This window comes from Enhydra lutris, unplaced genomic scaffold (genome assembly GCF_002288905.1).
Source record: "Enhydra lutris kenyoni isolate GAN:26980312 unplaced genomic scaffold, ASM228890v2 scaffoldscaffold16, whole genome shotgun sequence".
NCBI lineage: Eukaryota > Metazoa > Chordata > Mammalia > Carnivora > Mustelidae > Enhydra > Enhydra lutris.
The window spans coordinates 37,660,224-37,679,020 of record NW_019154100.1 but is presented as its reverse complement, the minus strand read 5'-3'; the positions used below and the strand labels follow the sequence as shown (position 1 = coordinate 37,679,020).

At 36.4% G+C, this 18,797-nt stretch overlaps 1 protein-coding gene across 2 annotated transcripts in view; it reads left to right on the top strand.

Annotated features, from left to right (window-relative positions):
* The window catches only part of LOC111147359 (inner mitochondrial membrane peptidase subunit 2), an 861,050-nt gene extending 847,385 nt beyond the window's left edge, over positions 1-13,665 (top strand). For both annotated transcript variants that reach the window (XM_022503359.1, XM_022503360.1), the window contains exon 7: positions 13,048-13,665. In XM_022503359.1, the coding sequence (XP_022359067.1) occupies positions 13,048-13,167 (120 nt within the window). In that variant the 3' untranslated portion in view covers positions 13,168-13,665. The remainder of the gene's footprint in view (positions 1-13,047) is intronic.
* Positions 13,666-18,797: the final 5,132 nt, after the last annotated feature.

The window sequence follows — 18,797 nt, the reverse complement described above, 5'->3', positions numbered from 1 at the left end:
CAATATCCTTTAGAGCCACCAAAATGTACCCACTCAGTGGAGCCTTCCTAAGGGTTGGCCACAGTCTCTGCTCAAGGTACTTGAGCAAACCTTTGTATGTCTGCTTGTCAGGTTGTACATTGGTGGTTTGTTGAAACATCTGTCCTTCCCACCAGATCATGAGATCCTGGAGAACAGGGATCATCTTTATTGTGTATATTTCCAGCTTCTAGCCAAGTGCCCATCCTGCCCAGGACTAAATTCGTAACTCTGATTACAGTTATCCTCTTTAATAAATATTCACCTTTGCATATATTTAAAGATAATATTTTATCTCAAACCTTGGAAGGCAAATGTGTTTCAGACTTCAGACTTCTTAGATTTTGGAAAGGTGATATTAGTGTCTATCAAGAGTGTCTGTAAACAATGTCTATATCATTTATAATGTAACACTCCAGCATAGTCTGGGGAAACTTCTATAATCAAGCACAATAATTATGCATCAAAAACACAAAGAGGATATTGTGAAGTTGCAATAAACATAGGGGTACATGTATCTTTGCAAACTAATGTTTTCATTTTCTTTGGGTAAATACCCAGAAAATGAATTTTTTGATCATATGGTATTTCTATTTTTAATTTTTTAAGGCACCTCCATACTTTCCACAATGGCTGTACCAATCTACATTACCACCAACAGTGCATGCAAGTTCTTTTTTCTTTACATCCTCCCCAATACCTGTTGTTTCTTATCTCCTTGATTTTAGCTATTTTGACAGGTATGAGGTGATAGCTCATTGTGGCTTTGATTTGCCTTCCTCTCATGATAAGTGATGATGAGCATCCTTTTATGTGTCTGTTGGCCATCTGGATGTGTTCTTTGGGGAAATGTCCATATCTGCTGCCCATTTTTAACTTAGGTTATTTGTTTTTTGGGTATTGAGTTGTATAAGCTCTTCATATATTTTGGATACTGACCCTTTGTGGGATATGTCATTTGCAAATATCTTCTTCCAATTCAGTAGGTTGCCTTTTAGTTTTGATGATTGTTTCCTTTGCTGTGCAGAAGCTTTTAATTTTAATGTAGTCCGAATCATTTATTTTTGCTTTTGTTTCCCTTGCCTTAGGAGATACATCAAGAAAAATGTTGCTATAGCCAATGTCAAAAAAATTAGGGCCTGTTCTCAGGTCTCACATTTAGGTCTTTCATCCATTTTGATTCTGTTTTTGTATATGGTGTAAGAAAGGGGTCCAGTTTCAGTCTAGACAACAAAATGTAGTTGTCTACTTTTCTCAACACAATTTGCTGGAGAGATTGTCTTCCCATTGCATGTTCTTGCCTTCCTTGTCAAAGATTAAATTGACCATATAATCATGGGTTTATTTCTGGGCTTTCTATTCTGTTCTGTTGATCTTTGTGTCTACTTTTATGGCAATACCATAGTGTTTTGATTACTAGAGCTTTGTAGTTTATCTTGAAATCTGGGATTGTGATACCTGCAGTTTTGCATTTCTCTTTCTATTCAGGGTCTTTTGTGGTTCCTTACAAATTTTAGAATTGCTTGTTCTAATTCTGGAAAAATGCTGTTGGTATTTTGATAGAGACTGCATTAAATCTATCGATTGCTTTGGGTAGTGTGGACATTTTAACAATATTCTGTAAATCCATCAATGTTTCATACTTTACAAAGCACAGGTCTTTGACCTCTTTGATTAAGCTTATTCATAGGCATTTTATTGTTTTTGGTGCAATTGTAAATGGGATTTTTTTTTCATTTCTCTTTCTACTGCTTAATTATTAGTGTATAGGAGTACAGCTGATTTCTGTATATTCATTTTTGTATCCTGCAACTTTACTGAATTCATTTATCAGTTCTAGTAGTTTTTTGGTGGAGTCTTTTGTGTTTTCTCTATATATGTCATCTGCAAAAGAAAAAAAAAGTTTTACTTCTTCTTGCTAATTTGGATGCTTTTAATTTCTTTTTCTTATCTGATTCTTGTGGCTAGGACTTGCCAGTATTGTGTTGAATAAAAGTGGTGAGAGTGGACATCCTTGTCTCATTCTTGACCTTAGGAGAAAAGCTCTAAGTGTTTCACCATTGAGTATGATGTTCACTGTGGGCTTTTCATATATCGCCTTTATTATAATGACGTATGTTCCCCGTAGACCTACTTTGTTGAGAGCTTTAATCATGAATCAATCTTGTACTTTGTCAGATGCTTTTTCTGCATCTATTGAAATGATCATATGGTTTTTAATCATTTCTCTTGTTGACATGATGTGATCACATTGATTCATTTAGCAAATACTGAACCATCCTTGTATCCCAGAAATAAACTGCACTCGTTCATGGTGAATGATTTTTTTTTTTAAATGTATGTTGGATTTGGTTTGTGAATATTTTGTTGAGGATTTTTGCATTTATATTCATCAGAGAGAGTGGTCTATAGTTCTTGTCCTTTTTTTGTAGTGTCCTTATCTAGTTTTGGTATCAGGGAGAATGCTAGCCTCATAAAATGAATATGAAAGCTTTCCTTCTCTTCTATTATTTGGAATATTTTAAGAAGAATAGGTATTGACCCTTCTTTAAATGTTGCTAGAATTCATTTGTGAACTGACTCTGGACTTTTGTTTCTTGGGAGATTTTTGTTTACTGATTCAATTTTATTACTGTTATCGGTCTCTTCAAATTTTCTATTTCTTTCTCCTTCAGTTTTTGGAGTTTATGTTTCTAGGAATATACCCATTTCTTCTAGGTTGTCCAATTGTTGGTATATAATTTTTTTAAAGATTTTATTTATTTATTTGACACAGAGAGAGATCACAAGTAGGCAGAGAGGCAAGCAGAGAGGGGGAAGCAGGCTCCCCGCTGTGCAGACAGCCTGATGTGGGGCTCGATCCCAGGACCCTGAGATCATGACCTGAGCCAAAGGCAGAGGCTTAACCCCCTGAGCCACCCAGGCACCCCTGACATACAATTTTTCATAATATCTCTTATAATCTTTTGTATTTCTATGGTATCAATCACTATTTCTCCCCTTTCATTTGTAATTTTGTTTGAGTCCTTTCTGTTTTTCTTTTAATTAGTCTGGGTTAAGTCTGTCAATTTTATTGATCTTTTCAAAGAGCCAACTCCTGGTTTTATCTGTTTTAATCTTTAGTATTTCCTTACTTCTGCGGGTTTGGGGTTTTGTTGTTTTTTTTTTTTTCCAGATCCTTTGTGTGTAAGGTTAGATTGTTTGAGATTTTTCTTGATTCTTGAGGTAGGCAGATCTATATTGGTATCAACTTTCCTCTGAGAACAGCTTTTGCTGCAATCGAAACCTTGGTCTACTGTGTTTTCAGTTTCACTTATCTCCATGTATTTTTTTTTTTAATTTCCTCTTTGATTTCTTGGTTGACCCATTCATTGCTGAGTAGCCTGTTATTTAACCTGCATGTATTTGTGCTTTTTCCAGGTTTTTCTTGTGTTTGATCTCTAGTTTCATAGCATGTGGTCAGAAAAGATGCATGATAGGACTTCATTCTTTTTTAACTTGTTGAGAGTTGTTTTGTGGCCTAATACGTGATCTGTTCAAGTGCACAGGGAACATTTTCCAGAAAAGAATGTGTATACTGCTCTTTCAGGATGGGAATGCTCTGAATATATCTGTCAGATCCATCTAGATCCATCTGGTCTAGTATATTATTCAAAGCCACTGTTTCCTTCTAGGTTTTCTGTTTAGATGATCTGTCTCTTGATGTCAGTGGGTGTTAAAGTCCCCTAGTATTGTATTACTATTGATTAGGTGCTTTATGTTAGTTATTAGCTGCTTTATGTATTTGGGTGCCATACTTACTTACAATTGTTATAACTTCTTATCAATTTTTCCCTTTATGACTATATAGTGTTCTTCCTTGTCTCTTAGAGTCTTTGTTTTAAAGTCTATTTTGTGATATAAATATTGCAACTCCACTTTTCTTTCACTTCCATTTGCATGGTAAATACTTTTCCATCCCTTCACTTTGAATTTGCAGGTGTCTTCAGGTCTGAAATGAGTTTCCTGGTAGGCAAGGTATAGATGGATCTTGCTTTTCTTTTTAAAATCTATTCCATCATCCTCTGCCTTTTGATTGGAGTGTTTGGTCCATGTACATTGAAAGTAATTATTGATAGTTATATACTTATGGCCATTTTGTTACTTGTTTTATGGTTATTGCTCTTGTTCTGTTCCTTTCTTCTCCTGTTCTCTTCTATCACAGTTTGTGTTCTGCAAGAGGGGACCTACAGCTGCCCCAAACAGAGGCAGGCCGGGTTGGAGGGAGTGGATTGGCAGAAGCACAAGGATGGAGGTTTGTGAGCACACTGTTAGCAAACTAGATGGCAAGTGTTGGCTCCAGTTCCTACAGATACCTGTGTATCTAGGCTGGGACATGGGGAAGGGAAAAGGCTCCTGCCAGCACTTTTCTTTTTTGAGAAATTTCCCAAGGATTTCTACCGCTCCAGCACATGCTGTGAGATTACTGAACAAATCTCTCTGCTTTATACCTGAGGCATTTTCAAACTGCTGCTTCTATGCTGTGTTTCTGCAGGCTCTTTGTTGTGCTGTCTCTTGAAAGGCATGGACTCAGTTTCCTCTAGCCTTTCTTGTTCCCCCAGAGCAGAGCCTGCTGATTTGGAAAGTTTTAGGTGTTCAGCCCCCATTAAGAACCCATGAAATTTGGCCCCTCTCATTTTCAAAGTTTAATGTTACAGGAATTCATCTTCCCCATGAGGGTTCTCCATGCCTGGGGTACTTGTTAGGAGAGTCTCTTTCTTTCCTTTCCCCAAGGGAGAATGCCTCCCTCCAGTGGACAATCCCTGCAAGTCTGTTTAGCTCCCAATCATGTCTCTGGTCTTCCTATCCTCTTAGATGTGGCCTCCTCTTTACATTTAGCTGTGGAGAGTCTACTCTGCCAGTTCCAGATTGTTTCCTGTGTAATTTACACTGATGTGGGAATTATCTAGTTGCATCAGTGGGAGGCGGGGAGTTTAGGGTCTTCTATTCTGCCATATTCACCAGAGGCCCTTGGTCTTTTTTTTTTTTTTTTTTTTTTTTTCATTTCTTTTTAAGTACCTGATGCTGGGTAGACCAACACCAGGCCTCAGTTCCTTGGGCAAAGAGGAACAAATGGATGAGAACTGCAGTGGCTGGGAAGGACTCTATGGAAAATCTGGACTAAAGTGGGTTTTACAGGGGGGGATCCCAGGGGTATGAGGAAGGGGATTACAAACAGTACAGCAGTCATCAGAAGCAGGAACGTGAACAAGGCATGAGCTCTTAGGTGTACCTTGAAGAAGCCCTTAGAGTAGAACTTCCATACTGAGATATAATGCAGGTGAGTTTGGAAAGATGTGGGTAAAAAGGGCTTTGGATGGCAGAGTGGAAAGCTGACTGACCTCTTTAAGCTCTGGCAAACCAGCCCTTTTTTTAAACAGTGTTCATCCCAGTTCTAATATTGTTGCAGTTTGATTTGACTTTCAAAAGTAATTGTAGGTAATTTAATATTATAGAATAAATATCATCTGACTGCTGTCTTGTTTATGTGGAAATTTTTCTGCTTACACTGCTAAGTAAATTCATTACAGACAGATTTTATTTGCTTATACTGCATATAAAATGTTGTTTGTATTTTCTTTTGGAAAATATTTTAATCCAAGGAATTTTTGTGCTTCTTCTCATTTCCCATCCTGATCCTCTTGTGACCCTGGCTCTAGTTCTGAGTATCTTTTTTTAAAAGTCTTTGCTCCCATTTACAGTCATCTTCTTCCTTCTTTCCTGTGTTTTTTGTTTTTCCCTCTATCCTACCTTTAGACTCTTGTGCTTTGCTTATTCTTATTTTTGCAAGCTCTTCCTTCAAGAGAAGGTGTTCTGAAGCCAAGAACTGGGAGGGTGCTCCATAAACTATAGGCCTATGAATAGGGGGTGGTGGGAACCATAGCAACACACACCTGTGCCTCTGGCACCTGAAGAAAAGTCGGTGCTCATGAAGGCTGTGTTTACCACATGCCAACATAACTTCTCAGTGGAGCCAATTCAATCAAAAACGGGCAATTCACTGCAAATTTAGTCCATGTGCTTCCTTGGCATTGTGTTGATAAAACAAACTAGTTGACTAATAGCACTGATCAATTTTCAGCTAGTAATTTTGGTGTTTCCTAGAGCAGAGGGGAGCAGGAATAGGCAAAGAGTGTATATAATGATACCCTAGATGCAAAAACAAAAAATTAGAGCTCTTGAACTGAATAAGTAAGAGTTTAAGCTTTACTAACATTTGGTTTTTATATATAAAAACATATGGTTTTTATATATAATTATAATATATAATATATAACTGGTAATATATGACTATATATGACTATATATTATCAGTTATATACATAACTAGTTATATAACTAATATATATATATATATATATATATAATTCTTAAATATTGAAGTCAGTTCTGTAATATTTTTGCTATTAGAGTACACAATCAAAATAGACTATTCTAGATCATTGATTCCCAGTCTGTGGGCAACAGAGTTATTGTAAGAGGCCCATTAATATTTGTGGAAGTATTTTCTCATTCACCAGACACTAAAAATACAATGATCTGCTAAGGGATTATAATGATTTAATATGATTTGTTGTATTTTAAAATTTACCATAAAGGTGGATTCCTTATGCCTAAAAATGTTGAGTGCTTTGAAGAGGAGACACAAAAAAGCATAGGGAAGAGTCAAGTCCCAGTAAAATACTACATTGTTTGGTCAGGGTAATCTAACCTATTGAGAAAATTTTAGTCATACTTTAGAGATACCATGGTTCTGTTCTAGATTGCTGCAATAAAGTGAATATTACAATAAAGCATGTTAAATGAATTTTGTGGTTTTTCAGTGCATATAAAAGTTAGGTTTCCATTATACTGTATTAAGTTTGGTTTTTAAAATACAACAGTATTGCAATGTACATACTTCAGCCTTTTTTAGAAGATATTTTTTAATGAATCATAACCTGAGCTTTCAAAAAGTCATATTTTTTTGTTGGTCGAGGGTCTTGCCTCAGTGTTGATGGCTGGCTGGTGGTTGTTGAAGATTTGGATTGGCTGTTGGAGTTACTTAAGACAACAGTGAAGGTTGTCACATCAGTATACTCTTATTTTCATGAACAATTTCTCTATAGTATGTAGTGGTATTTGATAGCATTTTCAAAGCTTGAAGCCCGACACTGACTTCTCCTCTCTAGCTATGAAAAAGTCTTCCAATAGAAGACTGTTTCATCTACCTGAAAAATCTGTTCATTAGGGTAGCCACCTTCATTAATGATCTCAGATACATTTTCTGGATAATTTGTTGCTTTACCTTGTTTTTTTTCCTTAGGGAGATGGCTTCTTTCCTTAAACCTCATGAACCAGCCTCTGCTAAGTCAAACTTTTCTTCTGCAGCTTCCTCACCTTTCTGCCTTCATAGAACTGAAGGGAGTATAGGCCTTGGTCTGGCTTTGGCTTAACAGAATGCTGTGGCGGGTTTGAGCTTGGATCAAGACCACTAGAACTTTATCCACATCAGCAGTAAGGCTGTTTCACTTTTTGTATCATTTGTGTGTTCATAGTAGGTTTTTGAAATTTCTTTTAATTTTTTTCATTCACACCTTGGCTGTTTGGTGCAAGAAGCTTAGCTTTTGGCCTATCTTGGCTTTTGACATGCTTCCTCACTAAGTTTAAGGATTTATAGTTTGGATTCTTTGTTTCCCTATTTTGAATAAGTATTGGCACATCTTAGGGAACTAGCTTCCAGCCCAGTATTCTCCTTTTTTTCATCTCTTAGTTTGCTAGGACTGCCATAACCAAATATCATAGACTGCATGGCTTGAGCAATAGAAGGTTTCTCACAGTACCGAAGACTAGCAGTCCAAGGTCAAGTGTCAGCAAGTTTTGTTTCTTCTGAAGCTTCGCTCATTGGCTTACCAAATGGCCAATGTTTTGCTGTGCCCATACCCTACCCCTATTGTTTCTTTATGTGTCTTAATATCCTCCTCTGACAAAATTCCAGCCTGATTGGATTAGGGCCACCCTACTGGCCTCATTTTAACTTAGAACCTTTAAAGAGATAACTATTTGCAAGTACAGTCCTATTCTGAGGTACTGGGGGTTAGAGCTTCAACATATGCAGAAAACAATGCAGGTCCTAATAGTAATTTCCTTCTGATTAATCTAGGTGTTTCAGGGAAGTATGTGGGACAGCAATATGATTAAGCTGACCTGATCTTTGATGGTCAAAGTGTCTCATTTGGAAAATAAGTATTTTGATGGATCCTGATAAAGATCAAGGGGCAGAAGGTATACACTTCAGTCTTGGCTCAAAAAATCTTATTCTATGCCCAGGTTTCCTCCACCATGGAGACCATAATAGAATCTGCGTCACAGAGTTATTGTGAGGATTAAATGCATCAGGATGCCTAAGTCACTCAGAACACTGCCCTAGGTGTAGTAAGCATGGAGTGTGACACTGAGTAAGGAGAAGGATTATATTTGTCAGGTGTCATAGTTAATTTTATGTGTCAATTTAGATGGGCTATGGGGTCTACCCCTTTGAAGGTTACTTTAAGGGTATTTTGGGCTGAGATTTACATTTAGATCAGAGGACTTTGAGTAAAGCATTTTGTTCTCCAATAGGTGGGTGGACTTCATCCAGTCAGTTGAAGGCCTGCATAGAAAAAAAGGCTGCCCTCCCACAAGCAATAAAGGATTTGCCAGCAGACTGCCTTTGAAATTAAACTGCAACTCTTTGCTGAGTCTTCTGGCCTTCCCCATTAGATAGATTTTAAACTCACCAAGCCCTCCATAATTATATGAGCTAAATCCTTTAAATAAATTTGTTTCTGTGTATAAACACATGTCCTACTGGTTCTGTTTCTCTGGAAGACCCTGCTTAATACAGTATGTGTGGAAACCAAAACTATAGCTGAAGTATAGCTTTTAGTTTTTAAGTTCTTTTACTTCTGAATTTTCTGTGCTGTATTCACTATATTCTTTGCATGTCTGTATACATACTAATAAGGATCTGTGACAAGACTGCTAGAATACATAGGCACTCTCTGTTTATTAGTCTTTCTTAAAGAAATTCTTAAATTTTGCACTCGATACCATACTTTTAAAAAATAATACTCTACATCTGTGAGGTTCTCCCCCACCCCACCCCCCCCACCCCACCCAGGAAGCACGTTGTATACCTAATAAATGTTTGGAATAAAAGAATCCTAGGCTTTAGTAAAATGAAAGTTGATTTTTTAAAAAAAATTGAATCACCAAGCAAGCAAGCAAATATATTGGCAGGAGTCCTGGCAAATCAATCATATGAGAAAAATTAAACAAGTTGGAACAGCAAATAAAGGCTTGAGGAACAAGCAAGTAGCAGCTATCAAATCTAAAAAGAGTTATTGTGGAGAGGATGGAGACCAGCTGTCCTATAGTTCCACTGAGCCCAAACAAAAACAAAAATAGATAAAAAGTTCATTATGACAGACCATTAGATCTAGGCTCCTGGGAGTTAACATGGTTGAAATGGTTACTTAGCATGTTCCAGAATATATTCAAAGGATTCTTTAAAGTCGGTTAAACTTGCTTCTTCTGGGTGTGGTGCTAAGTGGCAAATTCAGATCCTGAATTCCCAATGAGGCTAATTAGAATCACTAAGGGGAGGGGGTTGTAAAAACCATAGGCTCCCTTTCAATGAAGTGTTAGGAAATGGTTTCTAGGATATCCTGGTGAGAATAAAAACAAGGTGCAAAAGTGAATGTAGTATTCTACGTTTGGTATGAGGGAAAAAAAACGGGAAATAAGAAAAATATTCTAATGAAAACAGTTCATCTTTTAGAGGTGTGGTAGTGGTTGGGAATGCAATTTGTATTTCTTGTATTAGTTTCCCACTAGATTGCCACAAATATAGTGGCTTAAAACAGCCTTTATTTTACAGTTCTGGAGGTCATGAGTCCAATATGTATCTCTTTGGGCTAAAATCAAAGTATCAGCAAGGCTGCATTTTTTCTGAAAGCTCTAGGGGATAATCTGTTTTCCTTGCTAGTTTCTAGAGGCCACCTAAATTCCTTGGCTCATGGCCCTTTTCTCCATCTTCAAAATCCAGCCCTATAACATCTCTGTCTGGCTCTAACCCTTCTGCCTAGCTCATCTACATTTATGGATTCTTGTGATTATATTTGGGTTCATGGAATGTTACAGGATAGTCTCATTATCTTGGTATCAACTGATTGATCAGCAACCTTAAGTCCATCTATAACCTTAATGCTCTTTGCTCTGTAGCACTGCATATTCATACCTTCCAGAGATTAAGATATGGACATGTTTGGAGTGTGTGTTAGATGGGGCATTCTGCCTACCTTACCTTTTAAGAATAATTTTTAACTTTTGAACCATGCAAATGTTTATGTATTCAAAAATAACATTTAATCAAAAAGGATAGCAAAACCACACTAAAATCGAATACAAATGGAAACAAACCGAACAGTGCTTAATACAGCTATGCTGTGGAGGACAAAAAGGACAAATTCCAATAAATATAACCCTTAAAAAATGAGATGTATTTTAAGGATTAAAACAGTTACAAAGAAACCTTGATTTTTTACTCAGTAAATTTGTGGTTGGGAACCAGAGAGCTGACGTTAGAAGAAGGGAGAGAGAAATATGGAATGGGGGAAGGTGAGGGAAAACCTTGAGGTTTTAGGTATTTTATTTTTCTTCTCTGACACCTTTAGAGCAATGAGTACATATAGTAGCAGGCTTTGGTTTCTAAACAGTATTCCCGTGTAAAACCAAGGTTTCTTTATAAGATGTCTGATTTCAGGCTGAACAGGTATAAAGTACAAGGAGGCCTGCAACATGGAGTGGTACCAAGAAGTAAGGAAGTGCTTGGGGACTGACGGAGACCTGTCCAATGTTAACCAAGAATTCATAAGAAGAAGTATTTGATATTGATTGAAAGAGGGATTTGGGATCGGAAGAGGAATCAATTTAGAGAAGAATGATGGCTAATAAATATAAAAGGAAAAATAAATTTGGAAACTCCTGTTGTAATCATCAATGTGCTAACTAATTCAGGAAGGATCATCGATGGATGTTAAAATCATCAGATGGTTTAGAAACTAGCTTCCTTGAGAAATAATAAAATAGCTAGATGAAATGTTGACACAGGACAGTTACATATTTCAAGATATCATCCCACAGATTAGTTACTAATTATAAAAAGAGAACGATTTGTTTACAGAGGAGAAATATGGTCAATATCACCTTAATCAAGTGATCAAACTTCATATCCCAAGAATGGGACAAACAGATACTTTGTGCCTTCTGCCATGACAGAATAGGAAGAACTCATTATCAAGTACATTGTGTCCTTGCCAAGAACATTTAACTTGAATCTTTTCAGGAGGGGAAAAAAATCAAGCAATTATAAATGTAGGACATCTTACAAGGCAACAGGCCTGAACAAAAACAATGACAATTATGATGCAATTGTTGATCCTTAAGAAATTAAAAAATAGCTATAAAAGACATTATTGGGGCAATTGGAAAATTCTGAATATTGGCTATACATTAATATTGTATCGTTAAGAACTCGCAATGTGTTTATGTAGGAAAGAGTTCTGAGGAGACACATGGAAATATTAGGGGTAAATTCAGAATATCAGCAAATTTCAAATGGTTCAATACAAAAAGTACATGTATACAGACAGGCATACAAGGAGAAAGTAACAAATGCAACAAAATGTAAGTAACTAGTTTGATTTTCAAAATAATATTCCTTTATTACGCCCCTGGGCTTCTTGATAGCCATTGGGCTTATTTGTGTTCCAAGATGTTATGAAGTTTGTTAAAAAAAAAAAAAAAAAATTGTTTCTAGTTATGTTTTTAGAGTCCCTCACCTGTCATCCAGTTCTTTGACTCTCTATGCAATGTGATTTCTCGAATGCATATGCTAGTAAATAGTACTTCAATGAAAGCAGTCTTATATGTTAATCTCTATGGAGCTCCAATTGATTGGAAAAACATTTGAAAATAAAAAGTGGACCCATAGTATCGGGTTTATAGCTAGCACCACATAGATGTGTGCTAAGTGTACTTTAAGTTTTTAAACTACTATTAAAATATTACCCAATAGTAACAACAATAGCATCAACAACAAAAGACACAGGTTTCCAGACCTTGCTTCACTGCAGGGTGATCTGAGAATAGGGCCTTCCTGGATCTGCGTTTTAAACAGGTTTGCCTGCATTCTTCTGCCCACTGCAGCTGATGGCCCTACGGAGCGCTTCTAGGTCTTACTGGCTCCTTCCTTCTCAGGGTTCAGCTTTCAGTGCTTCCCTCTAGTGACCTCCTCTTAAACCAGGCACATATCTGTTGATGGGGGTTCTTTGCCATCTGTCGTCTTTATACTTGATTCCTATCCTCCAATGCCGGCTTTCCCTTAGTTTTCCACCTCCCTCTGTGATCACTAGTTCCATGTTGCTCCATGTAGTTTCCAAGGAAGGCCTTTAGTCTCACTTTAATCTAACTCATGCTGCTCAGCCAGTAGATGGGACAATACTTTTCATAAAAAATATTTTTTTCATGTCTCTGACTTATCCACATAGGAAAGTCCCCCTAAAATACTGGTAACAGCATAGGAAATTCTGAGAATGCAAACCAGATTTATGCTCCCTGGGTGTATGCAAACTGAGGATGGGGGTTAAGGTTGCAGACCCTGGGGTTGGACAGCTCAGCCCTGAAGTCAGCCTCTACCAACTAACTGGTTGCTGTAGAACTTTTGGCAAGTTCTTTAACCAATATTAGTTTTCTCAAATGCAAAATGGGTCTAATAACTACCTCCAATGGTTGTGAGGATTTAAAGGCATTCAGGTACATAAATCACCTACAAAAGTACCATATAAATGTTTACTATTTTTAATCATTATCTTTCCAACAAATTTCAGACCTGGATCAAATTCTGTCTTTGAGACAGTAATTCTGATAAAATAATTTCTTGCTTTCTTTGTGTCTCCATGGGTTCAGGTTTCCCTAGGACTTCTACATGCCCATGCTACACATATCCTGTGGCCTCCAGAGCGCTGGCAGAAATTGGAATCTGTTCTTCCTCCAGAGCGCTTGCTAGTTCAGAGAGAAGAGGAATAATGGCATGAAACTCCCTCAGCTGCTGGCATTGGCAGGCCAAAACCACCCATTACAGAAGGGATGGAGAGGAGGAACCTTCAGAAGGGCAAAGTTTGTTTCAAATGAAATGATCTGCATTATTAAAGAAAAAGTGTTAAAATATTATATAGTATTAAATAGCAACTGATTTTGTGTTTAATTGTAATACTCTATTGCTCAATGCCAAAAAATTACAGACCTTTGGGAATAGGAAAACTTTATTCCCATGTCTTACAGGGAATTTGTTATGTGTGCTTAGTCTATCGATTGTTGGGTTTTAATTTTGGTGCTTGCTGCTGAGAGAATATGAAAATTAATATTTGATGAAAGTAATTCAGTAATGTCATTTACTGTTTAGAACATGAAGAAACATACAGTGATGGAAATTATATTGTAATTGACAGTATGTATGAGGCAGTGACTGATGGTTAAGAAGAACAGTAAACTGTGATGTAAAAATAAAACTGATTTGCTCAGGTACTGTTTTGGGTATTAATCATTTAACCTGTACCTCCCTTAATGAGGAATATTTTTTTTTTTTTTGGAAGCAAGGAATTAAAGTAAGGAGAACCAATTCTATCAATATTTCCATACAATTAAAGCTTTCTTATTAGCCCTTTTAAATAAAAACTTCTGAGTGATCTCTTGCCTGTTCACATCCATGAATAAACCTATTCATCAGTATTTAGTCACTATTTGGTAAAATGTTCCAAGTGAAATGAAAAAAATTATTCCTGTTTGACCAACTTTTTTTCCTCCCAATGATTTTCAGTGTTTATCTCTGTAAATACTGAAATCACCAATTGCAAAGTGGGGTGATAATGGCATCATAGATCCTCTAACTGCAGAGGTAAGTTAGTAAATTCCTTCATATGAGTCTATATTTATTCTTGCAAATGTGGATGCAAGCTTCCTTAGTGGTCAGGAATGCAAAGAGTAAGGGTAAAAAAAAACAAACATATGCCTATTAACAGCAGCTGTTACTAACAATTCTTCAGCATCATAGTAGCACATTCAACAAATATCAGTGAGTACTTATGTACAATCAAAAGTATTGTTTTTAAAAGGAGATCTGCTTAAAATCTTTTGTTGGACCCTTATCAATTCCATTTCTCTCTATTCCCCAACTTCTATTTCAGGCTCTGGCCTTTTAACTCCTATTTACTAAACAGTCATTACCATTTCAAGGCTTGTAACTTTTGTCTCTTGGCAAAGGGCATCCCCTGGGGTTATGTGTAAAATATTGAGTGCATAAGGGCAATGACCCTTTAGTTGCTAGAAAATAGGGAATTCTGGGGCCGACAGAAGAGGGGTGTGGAGGGGATACTGAGGACAGGCAGGGTAGAGCAAATAGAGCAGTTCTGGGAATAACTGCTATTTATTACCACCTGGTGAGGAATTTGATATTTTAACGGTTCAGCAAACTGGTTATCATCCTTGCTGCCTCACTCACTACCTCTATGATCCCTATTAATTCAAGATTGTAAATCTTCAGAGAGAAGATAAATGCTCTTTATTTGATTTCATATTCTCTAGCCATCTAACACATCACCAGCAGAGTTAATACTTGATGATGTCGAACAACTCAGCTTCTAAGTTACCTCCTTAAAAATGCAACTCTAGGCAGACTTAATCACTGTTATTCAGTCTATACTTTTATAAGATCATCAGTCACCTAATATTAACCAATGCAGAAAGAGTTCTTCACCAGCTGCCACCCCCAGGACACAGCAGGAGTCAACAGACCAAGGAGCCCAGTCTTTCTGTGAAAAAGGCCTGTTGATCTTATCTTCAAATTAAACACACATCTTAGGGCTGACTAATCTTCTTCAGAGACCTCAAGAGCACAGGCATTATCTCTGTACTCTTTGCCACATTCCAAAGTGCCAGTATCTTCCAGTCAGAAACCTATTTCCATGTCTGGTGCTTTTTTTGTTTTGTATTTTTGTGGTTGCTGCCCAGAGGACACTTCTGGATCAACTAGCTGTAGTAACAGTCTGAAAGAGAGTTCTCATCTGGCTACAGCCCCAGTACACAACACCGATAGCAGACTGAAACATACCACCTTCTTTTGGTAAAGAGGCCTATTTGCTTGTCCTGGAGCTTTGGCCTGAGGGGCACACATATGGTCTGGTACAGACCTAGGGGCCTAAAGATGTAGGGATGCCAGGGATGAAGTCAGTGCACACCATCTTAGCACTCTCCCTCACTCCAGGTTTCCAGAACCTCCCAGAAAGGAATTTCTGTACTTGTCTCCTGCTCCTTTTTTTTTTTTTTTTTTTTTTAATGACACCTAGGGGACAGGTCTACATTATCTAGCTGTTGTGGCCAGCAAGACTACACTTGTGGTCCCACAGAACTGTACACATTTGCATACTTCAAAAGCTGCTGCTACCTAAGGGTTTGTCTTCCAAAAAGCCTGAATCTAGGTGCTAAGAATCCCCCACCCCCACCCCAGGAGCCATGACAGGTCTTGGCATACCTTCAAATACTGGGAACCACCAGAAATAAAGTAGCTTGCTTGGACAATCACAAAGGTTTGAGAGACAACCAAGAGCTAGAGAAGGATAGAATGGTAAGGTTCATCTCCTAAACGAGGTCACTCCTTCAAGACTGGGAGGGACAACAGCTAATGCATAGAAACCAACAGAGAGTCATGAATATGAAGAAATAGGAATGTGTGCCCAATGGAAAAAAACAAAACAAAATAAAACCTCATAAAAAGTCCTTAAAGACAAAAATAGAAATGATTTACCTGTTAAAAGTTCAAAATAACAGTCACACAGATGCTCACTGAACTCAGGAGAATGCATGAACAACTGAAGATTCAATAAAAAGAAAATAAAATGACATATCACATAGAATCACAGAGCTGAAGAATCCAATAAGTAACCTAAAAAATAAACTAGAGAGATGCAACAGCTGACTAGGTAAAGCAGCAGAAAGAATTAAAGAAATCAAAGCCAAGGTCATGGAACTCATCCAGTAAGAGGAAAAAGAACAAAGAAAAAAAAAAAAAGCTAGTTTAAGGGACAACATCCAGTGGACTAATATTCATGTTAGAGGAGTCCTAGAAGGAGAAGAGAGAGATGGGCAGAAAACTTATTTGAAGAATTAATGCCTGAAAATTTCGTAAGCTGTGGAAGGAAACAGAATTCTGGATCCAGGAACCTCAGTGTTCCAAAGAGACTCTCACCAAGACACAGTGTAATTAAAATGTCAAAGATGAGGAGAACATCTTACAGGCAGCAAGAAAAAGCAACTTATTGCATACAAGGTACTCCATACGACCATCAGATTTTTCAGCAGAAACTTTGAATATATCATCTCCCTCCCTCTGCCCTGCAAAGTGTTGAAAGAAAAATCCTTCAATCAAGAATACTCTACCTGGCAAAGTTATCATACAGAATTGAAGGGGAGAGAGTTTGACAGTCAAGCAACAACTAAAGGAGTTCATCATGACTAAACCAGACTTACAAGAAATTCTAAAGGGACTCCTTCAAGCTGAAATAAAAGTTTACTCATTTGTAATGGGAAAATGTGAAAGTACAAATCCGATGGGTAAAGGTAAATATACAGCAAAATTCAGGGGTGGTGGCCTGGCCCAGTAGGAAGAGTATGCAACTCTTAATCTTGGAGTCATGATTTTGAGCCCCCATTCAGTGTAGAGATTACTTAAACAAAGAGATAATGTGTGTGTGTGTGTGTGTGTGTGTGTGTGTGTGTATCCAGAATAATATTAGAAAACATGAGAGATTAATCACTTATAAAGCTATATGTAGGTTAAAAGACAATATTATAGCTATAGTTATTTTATTATTAATTATTTAAAGAATACAAAAGATAAAAATGTAAAGTGATGTAAAATATGACATCAAAACCATAAAACCTGGGGAGGGAAAAGTAAAACCTAGGGCATTAGAATATGTTTACATTTAAGTTATTATCAACTTAAAATAGACTATTACAAATATAAGTTGTTATATATAAGCCATGGTAACCACAAAGCCAAAACCTATAGTACATATACCAAAGATAAAGGGAAAGGAAAGAAAGCATACCACTAAAGAATGTCATAAAATCACAAAGGAAGGGAACAAGAGAAGAAAGGAACAAAGGAATTATAAAACATACAGAAAACAGAATGTCATCAAGGACTTGCCTACCAGTAATTACTTTAAATGTAAATGGATTAAATTCTCCACAAAAGACAGAGTAGCTTAATAGATTTTTTTTAAAAACATATTTATTTGAGAGAGAGAAAGAGAGTGAGCAAGTGTCAGGGAGAAAGGGCAAAAGGAAAGGGGATAGAGAGTCCTAACAGACTCTGCACTGAGCATGGAGCCAAGGGGGGCTGGATCTCTTGATCCTAAGATCATGACCTGAGCCAAAACCAACAGTCCAATGCTCTACTGACTATGCCACCCAGGCACCCCTGGAGTTTCTTTTTCTTTTTTTTTTTTTTTTCAGCCCTATTTATAGGCCGCTAAGAAGAGATTCACTTCAGATTTAAGGGGACACACACAAAGTCAAGGGATGGAAAAATGTATTTCAGGCATATGAAAATCAAGAGAAAGCCAGGGTTCCTATACATAGGAATTCAAAAATACATTAAAAGTATCATACACCATGATCACACAGCATTGCAAAACTGGTTTAACATGTGCAAATCAATGTAATACATGACATTAATGAAATGAAGAATTAAAATCATGTGATCATTTCAACAGATACAGAAAAAATACTGGATGAAATTCAATATCCTTTTATAATAAAAACTCTCAACAAAGTGGGCATAAAGGAAATATGTATCAGCCTAATAAAGGCCATATATGAGAAGCCCACAGGTAATATCATACTCATTGGTGAAAAGATAAAGCTTTTCATCTAAGATCAGGAACAAGACAAGGATGCCAATCCTTGTTCCATGTTTTTCAATATAGTGTTAGAAGTTTTAGCCAGAGCAATTAGTCAAGAAAAATAAATATAAGGCATCTAAATCAGAATGGAAGAAATTGTCACTCTTCACAGATTATATGCTATTATATAGAGTATATATATGTATAAAATATATATAGAATAAATATAGAATAAATAATATATATTATAAATATAATATATATTATTATAAATATAATAAATATAAATAAATAAATAAATAATAAATAAATAAGTCCTATATATTGTTATTATATATGGTATATATATAGTATATATAATATATATATAAATATATATAAAATAAATAATATATTATTATAAATATAATATATAATATATTATTATAAATATAATAAATATATATAAATAATAAATAAATAAATAAGTCCTAAGGACTGCACCAGAAAGCTTTTAGAATTAATCTACAAGTTTAGTAAAGTTGCAGGATACAAAAATCAATATACAGAAATTCACTGTGTTTCTATACACTAATAATGAACTATCAGATAAATTTGTTTAATCCCATTTACAGTTGTATCAAAAAAGGATAAAGTATCTAGGAATAAATTTACTCAAAATTATGAAAGCTCTAAACACTAAAAACTATAAGACACTGATGAGAGAAAATGAAGACAGAAATAAATGGAAAAATACCCCATGCTCATAGATGG